The sequence below is a fragment of the Berghia stephanieae genome, chromosome 5 (assembly GCF_034508935.2).
Source record: "Berghia stephanieae isolate SIO BIC M18660-M18661 chromosome 5, UCSD_Bste_1.3, whole genome shotgun sequence".
Classification (NCBI taxonomy): domain Eukaryota; kingdom Metazoa; phylum Mollusca; class Gastropoda; order Nudibranchia; family Aeolidiidae; genus Berghia; species Berghia stephanieae.
Genome location: NC_088364.1, coordinates 69,469,916 through 69,479,152, shown reverse-complemented (window position 1 = coordinate 69,479,152; position 9,237 = coordinate 69,469,916). Strand labels below are relative to the sequence as shown.

The 9,237-nt window shown below is 37.1% G+C and overlaps 1 protein-coding gene across 1 annotated transcript in view; it reads right to left on the bottom strand.

The window, feature by feature from the left end:
- Window positions 1–3,328: 3,328 nt before the first annotated feature.
- LOC144973510 (uncharacterized) overlaps window positions 3,329–9,237 on the bottom strand; it is a 261,680-nt gene continuing 255,771 nt past the window's right edge. The window contains exons 9-10 of the mRNA XM_078916021.1: window positions 4,100–4,207; window positions 3,329–3,544 (exon numbers count right to left, since the gene is read on the bottom strand). Of these exons, the coding sequence (XP_078772147.1) occupies window positions 3,465–3,544; window positions 4,100–4,207 (188 nt within the window). The 3' untranslated portion in view covers window positions 3,329–3,464. The remainder of the gene's footprint in view (window positions 3,545–4,099; window positions 4,208–9,237) is intronic.

The following is a 9,237-nucleotide window of genomic DNA, read 5'->3' as shown; positions in this document are numbered from 1 at the left end:
CCGCATTCGTGCACCGTCGCGAACCCGCCGGGTAGCATCATCACAACACACATTTCGACTAGATGCTCTGCTGTCTCGGGTTCTTGCCCACAGCGTGGACATATTGGACAGGTAGTAAGACCCCACCGATGTAACGCACTTGCCGTTAGGCAGCTCCTCGACCGAAGCCGATTCACAGCTACCCAGTGTCTCCTCTTACTGGTATCAAAGCCTGGCAACTTCTCACCAAGCTTAAAGGAGAGTAGGTCCCGACGAGGGATTGAATTCGAGAGAGAGAGAGAGAGAGAGAGAGAGAGAGAGAGAGAGAGAGAGAGAGAGAGAGAGAAACCAATCACACAACTTGTCAACTGCATCAACCAATTTATAACCAGCACACACACACACACACACACACATACAGAAAGACACAAACACGGCCTTACACACTCACTCGCTCACTCAACTCACACATACATATATTATACACAGAAAAAAAAGAATATTATTATTTGTATTGCAATGAAAAGGGTAAACTTACATTACTTCCCGTAAATACAAAATTAAATCCTAGATTGTAGAACTGAAATAATAATATAATGTGATCTTTGCAAACGAAAAGCCAAAATAAGCCAAAATAAGCCAATGTTTTGTTTTCATCAAAATCTGTCTCAGTTGTAGAATCGTAATCATGAAATTGTAAACAAACAAAAAATCTCCTATTTTGTAACAGCAGCAAATCATTGAGAAAGTTCGTGGCAAAACCAAAAAAAAAAAACAATTAATAATTAAATAACCTTTTTTAAAAATAATTCTCTAAAATAACTTTGTACAAAACCTTTTTTATATATTTGGTGTGTAATGCATGATAAGATAATATGTTTTTACATTTGTTACCAGAGAAAGCGGTCGCATTTCTTTGTAAAATCCCGACTTCCGGGAGAAATAGCCAATCACAAGCAAGAACATATCAAGAGGCAAATTGTGATTGGCTGACGTTGAATGAAGATGACGTCATGTCATTTCTTTCGCTCTTTCTTGTTGATTTTGGATGGTGAGATGGGCGATTAATTCTCGCTAAATTCTCTCTAACATAAATACAAATGTTTAATGTTACACAAAATTGTGACTGTTGGTACGATTGATCTGGCGGGAACATTTGGTAAGTATTTTACTTAAACATATACCACCATTTTAAAAAAAATGCGATTGCTGACAAAGGTAACAAAGTATATTATTTATCTTCGTCATTCGAACGCCAATAAAGAGTAATAAGATTTGAATTTATTTTAAAAAGCAGGAGAAATAAAGGAGAGGTGAGGGAAAAACCCAAAAACAAATAAATTGGTAATTTGAGAATTAATTGTGGGGAAATAAACAAAGGTAACACATCGATCCAATTTACAAAAGCAAAGAAAATGTTTAAAAACACAGAAAAAAATTATATAGAACAAAATATTTACAATACCTGTAGAGAAAAGGTAGAGAATGTTCATCTTAAAGGTAATAATATTCTGCCTTCATGGTGAATCTTGTTCAAGAGTTTAAAAATTCTCCAAAAATGTAGAAATTTGTATAGTTACAATTTTTAAATAAAAATAATTATTATAAAACATGGAGTGGAGATTCGGCTTTTTATATAAAATACTATAATAACGTATAATATCATTTGATATTATAACAGTATATATTATAATAATAATATAATAGTATAATAATGATGGGATAAATTAACATCGTTAAGGAGTATTTGATTTTGTTTTTTGTTGTGTGAATCATAACATTGATAATATGGAACATTGTTAACTATACAGCAGTGTTACGTGGTCAAATTATGCGATATGTAATGCCTTCCACTTATCAGAACACCATTTCCACAGACTTGGAGTCTTCATAAGAAAGAAGGGAATGCGATAGACTCTTGTTCAGTCTCTACGCCTATGCATAGACTAACAGTACATGGATACAGTGTTAGGTATATTTATAAAGAAAGAACAATTGGATTCAATAGTCTGAAGTCACGTCGCTCAGCAATGGCGGCCATCGTGGTTCTAAACAAAGAAAATCTGTACTTTTTATTCTTCATACTGGCTAAAACTTTTCATATGTCTTGTGATCTGAATGTGTAAAAGTCAAAACATGATCAGATTTATAATGTTTTTTTTTCCTCTGCTCGTCGGAGAAATATTTGACAAGGGCGTCCGCCATTGTTCCGATAGTTTAGAGCCAGTTACTAAGTTACCATGCGTCATTACGAGGGAAGTGACGTTACGACTGTTGAAGCGTATGTACTCCAAAGTTAAAAATGAATGGCTAAGTGTTTATTCTAATGAGTGAGTAGATCTCACACATCTTAGTCTCTCTTTAAAAAAATAATTTGGCCTTCATATAGCACAATATCCATTTAATGCGCTCAGATCATAGAACTTTTTTTTAAGGGGTACCTATATTGGCCTATAGAATTAGTACTATTCATAACAGTTGGCATCTCTACACCATTGACGAGAGACCTGAATCACGAAACAAAAGCATTTCCCCAATAATCCAAATAAAGATACCATTCATTATGGAAACGACTTCGTATGATAAAATAAACATTATTATTTCGAGTTAAAAAAATAAAAAAGAACAACTGAAAATTTAAAAAAAAAACAGTTCAATACAATTTACGACTGCTAAGCAAAAACAGCAATCCCTCAATAGACGAATGTTAGATATGGTATGATCATGTTATAATATAATATAATATATAAAAGGATCTTTCATTTATTTATGGTGTGTGATATAATAATAATAATGATAATAATAGTTGACATGAACGCAATTTTATATAATATATATAAAATATAATATATCATTTATTGAATCGGTACTCAGACATTGAGCTCAAAATAAACTTGATATGGCGCTGGTGGAGAATAAATCATGAATAACAACAATTAATTATTATCATTAATTAAAACCGACAAAAATAGATCTCATGGTATACTTGGCTTATTCATTAATATTAATATCTCTCAAGTCTTGCCAAATAAGGTTAATTAATAGCCTCATACTTATTGTAATATCAATAACACGGGCTTGTTTTGATACAAATATCGTAGAATTTATTTCTGTAGATACAATATCATCAGCAACAAAGACGAAATAGAATTAACGACGGTAAGGATAGTTGTAAGAATGATTATTATTGTCATGATGATGATGATGATGATGATGATGATGATGATGATGATGATGATGATGATGATGACGATGACGACGAAATTAAAAATGTTGATTCGATGATGACGTAGCGGTTTATTAGCAATAATAGTAAAATGACGTAATCATTCATGACGTAATTGGGATATTTGTTTTTCTATGACGTGGCGATTTGTCATGATGATGATGATGATGATGATGATTATGATGACGACGACGACGATGATGGTGGTGAATCAGATGATGTATGATGACTTTGATATGTCTTGAGATGGAAGAATGTACTAAGACTTGGCAGGGGAGGCGGCGGAGGAGGCTGTGTCCGGTCTAACTGAATGGGCGGGGTAGTAGTAGGGAGGGGTGTCTGTGGACACGAAAACAAATCAATCAATCAATCAATCAATCAATGTCTTTGATGGAATGGAATAGGAAACATTCAATTTGAGGAGGGGGTGGGGGTTGGGGGGGGGGGGGGCGGCTTCCAAAAGCTCCTCGTACTAAGGGAAACAATCCCAAATATTCCTTCAACTAACCCTGGGAAAAAATAAAACCCTTTAACTAACCCTAATAATAGGAAAAAGAAACACCCTAGCACTTTTACTAAGACTTATAGCTAACCCTAATCTCCCCCCCCCCCCCAAAAAAAAAAAAAAAACCCCAAAAAAAACAACAAAAAATTAAAAAAAAATAATGAAAAAAAAAAAAAAAAAAAAAACAAACAAAAAAAAAAAAATAACAAAACAAAACAAAAAAAAAACAAAAAAAAAAAAACACCAAGCAAACAAAAAAACAAAAACAAAAAAAAAAACAAAAAAAAAAAAAACAAACAAAACAAAACCATCAACGGCTCTTGAAGCTTTACTTTGTTCACATGATAACAAATAAAATATAAAAATCGACCTATCTATCTAATACTTACTGATAATGTTGGCAGTTTGACGTAGATTCCAGCTTGGATTCTCACTGCTGTAAGGAGCTCCGGCATATTGGGTGTAGGGAGACGTGGAACTGTAGGCCGCGTAATCAGCTGGTGGGAGAGAAAAAAAAGACGTAAATAATTATTACTATTAGAGAATGTAAAAACGCATGTATACTGCGCACCAATCATCTGAAATAATTATTACTATTAAAGAATGTAAATACACATGTATACTGCGCACCAATCATCTGAAATAATTATTACTATTAAAGAATGGAAAAACGCATGTATCCTGCGCACGAATCGATCAAATGATAGAAAACACAGTCAAAGAATATTCTGAAAGGGTGTAGAGAGGGACGTGGTACTTTAGGCTGCGTAAACAGTTGGTGATGAACGAGGCACAAATAAATAGTTAAATTAAGAGATAAATAAATAAATAAATAAATAAATAAATAAATAAATAAATAAATAAATAAATAAATAAATAAATAAATAAATAAAACATTGACGCAACAGTAGAACACGGCATACGTGTTTCTTCCATTTATTGTTCTTGTTTTTTTGGGGTTTTTTTTTTGTTTTTTTTTTCAATTTTCTTTTTCTTTGTCACAACTTTTTTATTTTCCTCCCATTTTCACTTCCCAGTCTTCCATCCCCTAACCCTCCCCTTTCCCCCCAACTTCACCATCCCATCATAATATAAGATCGACAGAAGGGTGCAAATCAAAGCGCCATTTGTTTGGAGACACTACAAAAACAATGACGTCCGTCGTACTTTCCAAAAAACACCCCAAACCTTCACTTACCCCCTCCCCCCCCCCCCCTTCCAATACACGCCAACCCAAAACCTCAACAAACCTCTCAAAACTGACACCGGCATCAATGAAGATGGAGGGGAAAAAAAACACGCCGAATAGCTAAAAATTTGAAAAAAAAAATATAAAGAAAGAAAAAAAAAAGAAGAAAAGAAATGAAAGCAAAAATAAAAGGAGAATAAACAAAATCACACATGCCGAGATCAGCCTCCCGTGCCATCCATCCTCCTCGCCCCTCATTACACCTTTAACGGATGACTGGCGTAGGATAATATCCGACAATAAAACAATCCATCCAGCCGTGTGTTTACAGACATTGGGACACATTAGACCCCCCCCTGTGTGGACTGTGCATTGATTTCTAGATGCATCAACCCCCCCCCCCCCTTTCCCCCCTTGATATCGACATCAACTCTTTGGCCAGTGCTGTGAGTGCGCCATAAATTCAATGAAAGTTGAAAAATTGATGGGCAGGCTGAATTGATGTAAGCAGAAAAATTAAAAAATCTGAAAAGTTTTGAATAATGCAGTCAGTGCCGTCAGACAAAAACAGGCATTCTCTCACCGTATTCAGGTGTAAAGTGTGTACTTGGCCCCTTTACCAGCGTTATCTCTGACCCCCTCCCCGTCCCCCAAATGTAAAAAATATTATTCCCAAAAAGCCGTCATGTCCAGTCCTATACGTAAAGTATTGCTGCTAGCTACGGATCCCTAGTAAAGCGCTTTGAAACACGTTCAGTGGATTTTGCGCTATATAAATACTCAATCTTTTTTTTTTTTTGAAACAAGAAAAGTTGTCTTGAAATGAATGTTGAAATCTTAAAATCACTCCGCATTGAAAATATGGGGCACCAGAAAAACAATAACAAAAGAAAACGATTTGCCTCTTCGATTCCCTATTACCCCCCCCCCCCCCCCCCCCCCCCATCCCACCTCATACACCAAAAAACAAAAAAGAAAAAAACAACAAAAACCCATTAAATAAAAAATTAAGACAAAAACAAAACGAAAAAGCAACCAAATTGTGACCCCCGTGGGCCAATGATATTTAGACATGGCGTCTGGCGCTGTTGTTTTTGGACACCCGGCATGCTTTCACTGGCGGCCAGGAAGGGATTTTAAACTTCAAAAATGGAACCATGGGTCAAATTAGTGTTGTCGTCAGCGTTGTGAGATTTTTAATGGAATGCATGGAACACTTTGAGATGCATTTACGGCTGGCGTGATTCGGGGGTGTTTCGTTTTGTCATATAATAAAGTCAAGCGATGTTGATGGCGTTTTGACTTTGTCCATAAGATTTGCAGCGTCTTCACTAAAAAATTCATTCTAATGTCTTTTATTTTATTTTGCAAATGGTCTTTTTGTCGAAATTTACGTCTTAAATGCGTATTATCGTGATGGAGTTTGATGGTGAATTGTGAAAACTTTGGAATCAAAATTAATCTGAATATATTTGGTTTTAAAGGGGAGACGAGGGGATGTAGAATGGCAAAGTTGTTACGCATTTCATTACATTTTGAATCAAAAGATGTGGCAGTGAATCGGTGAATAACAAACAGCCCAAATGAATTGCTCACCTTATGGCGCTACAGTGTCGCTGACGTTTAAATGATTTAGTTGTTGTAGACTATGTAAAACACACCCACACACATACACCCACACACACACACACACACACACACACACACACACACACACACATACCTACATACATACTACATACACAAAGAGAAAAAAAAACAACAAACCAAACAACCCAAAACAAAAACAAAAACAAACTCATCAACTTCCAGCCATCGCCTACCATTAATTCCAATCAACCCTGTCAAAACACGATTAATGAAGAAGTCGACAATAATTACTAACGACCATGTTTACACAGGGCTTCAACTTCCTCCCTCCAAGTTCCAGCCTCACCAATTCACACCGTCCAGACAGACACTCTATATTTCAAATCCAGACACATCATCGTTACATCGTCTTCCATTACGGGCCAAATTGGATAAAAATGTCCGAGACACTGGCCGACTCCACACCCGTAATTTTCTAGAGAATCGGGGCTGGAGAAATGAAAGCCCAGCGGTCGTCCAGCCCATTCGTCCATCCGTCCAGTCAATCCACACGACCTATTCAAAATCACCAACCAAGAATAAACGTATTTCCATTCCATTATTTCTGTAGAAGGAACCGCGACTGGTACTAGTGGTCGTCGAATTAGTGACTAGAGTGGTCGCCCTTGTTTTTGTCTTTTTTTTCTTTTTTTTTTTTTTTTCTTGAAGGTCCATCTTGAATTGAGTCTCCTCGCTCTGACCAGAAGGTTGGAGAATAATAAACATCAATTATTTTTAAAAAGCCAGTATCTAAAAAGCTTCGATGTTTATACTTAAGGAAACGAGGGACTGCGTTCTGTGTGAGAAGGGGCATCCTAATGTTGATTGGAAGGATGTGCGAAATGGGACTTGGGAAAACAATAATTGCTTTGCATTGACAATTAATGGTCGCCCCAATCTATGAGTAATTCATTCACTCCCTCACTCATTCATTCACACTCCGTATGATCTCAGAACGCCCAACCTCTCAGGAAAAATGTGCAGTATCGTCGCACCATTCCATTAGAATCGAATACTTTCCATCTTCGGTGAATTTCAACCGTTGACGCTTCTCAAAAGACACGCAGTATTTCAAATGCGTTCGTTTGTACAAAATACACATCATCGCGTGAGCAGAGGTTACTAACCGAGCTCACTCCTTCAACCCAATCACTCAATCAGTCAATCTAACTCATGGCAATATCAAAACAAACGCACGAGGCGATAATTATTATTCGCGAGAAGCATTCGCACCCGCATAGTCAGTAAAACTCACAACCCGATTGAATTGGATCTGACTTGAAGAGAATTGAAGTGAGTGTCAGTGGCTGATATATTTATCATTTCCCCCCTTTTCCATATTTCCCTACTATATAAAATTATTTCTAGTTCTAGTTCTAGAATTCTAACAGGAACCACAACAGTTCTTTCACTCACTCACTCACTCACTCACTCTCTCACTCTCTCACTCCTTCACTCCAATTCGATTCGTATACCCTTCCCGCCTCCTTCCCCGGGAGAGTCTGGCTGTTTCCGGTAATGGCGGGGTTTTTACGGAAGTCGATAGGGCCGCAGGGGGCTCTTTGACTCCGGGAAGGTAACCGTTGTTGAGGGAGTTTGACAGCGGGCTCAGGCCTCCCATGCACTTAGTGCCTGTCTGAAATTTTCAGGTTAAAACAGGGCGACAGAATGGATGTGTTGTCCCAGGAGCGAGATACTTCCATCTCTCTCCGTTGGTGGTGCTGATCGTAAATTTAATCCTTTTTTTTTTTTTGTCGTGATCTTTAATCTCAACCTTCGGTGTGAAATTAAATTTTCTTCAAGTGCGTCTGTGAAGTTATTTTATGTGTTGATCAGTGATTGTTTGATGGAGAGACGAGAACAAAAGGAAAGAGAATGGACGATGAGAGGGGGTGGAGAAGAGTAATAATATTATGGAGAAAAAATATAAGTGAGTATGTGTGGTTGAGAGAGAGAGAGAGAGAGAAAAGGGATAGAAAGACGAGAGAATTAGAATAGTAAAGAAAAGATAGATAGATAGTAGATAGAGAGAGATAGATGAAAGGATGAGGAAGAGATAGAGAGAAGAGGAAGAGGATAGACGAAAGAGCGAGAGTAAAGAGTAAATAAACAGATGACCGATAGAATTAATATATCAAATAGGAAAGAAGTAGTGATTGCTAGGGATGTTAGATGAAGGATAGAGGGGAGGGGAAGGATAAGAGAGAAAGAGCGAAGAGATACGTGCAAGAGCGAGAGAAGAGAAAAAGCAGATGGAAGAAGGATGACATTGGGAAGGGGGGGGGTTAGGATGTTGGGAGGGGGGAAGAGAGATAGAGAATACAGTTAGATAGAAATAATGAGTTGGTCACAGGAGATAAACATCGAACATGTGGTTTAAAAAAGGATTGTTTCATTTCATTATCAGATGAAACAGAAAATTAAAATGATGGCGATGGGCCTGGAGTCGGAACAAGCCAGAGATTTGAGATTAGAGGCCAGGTGGAACTTTGAAAAGTTAACCAGATACAGGCGTGATTCGATAATACCCGCACTTGATTGAAGATAATTGAATAATAATTTGAGAAGGGGGAGAAAGAGAGATAGATAGGGAGGGATAGAGAAAGAGTGGGGGAGAGGAGAGAGAGCGAGAGAAAGAAAAAAAGAAAGAAAGAGAGAGAGAGAAGAGAGAGAGAGAGAGAGAGAGAAAGAGAGAGAGAGAGAAAGAAA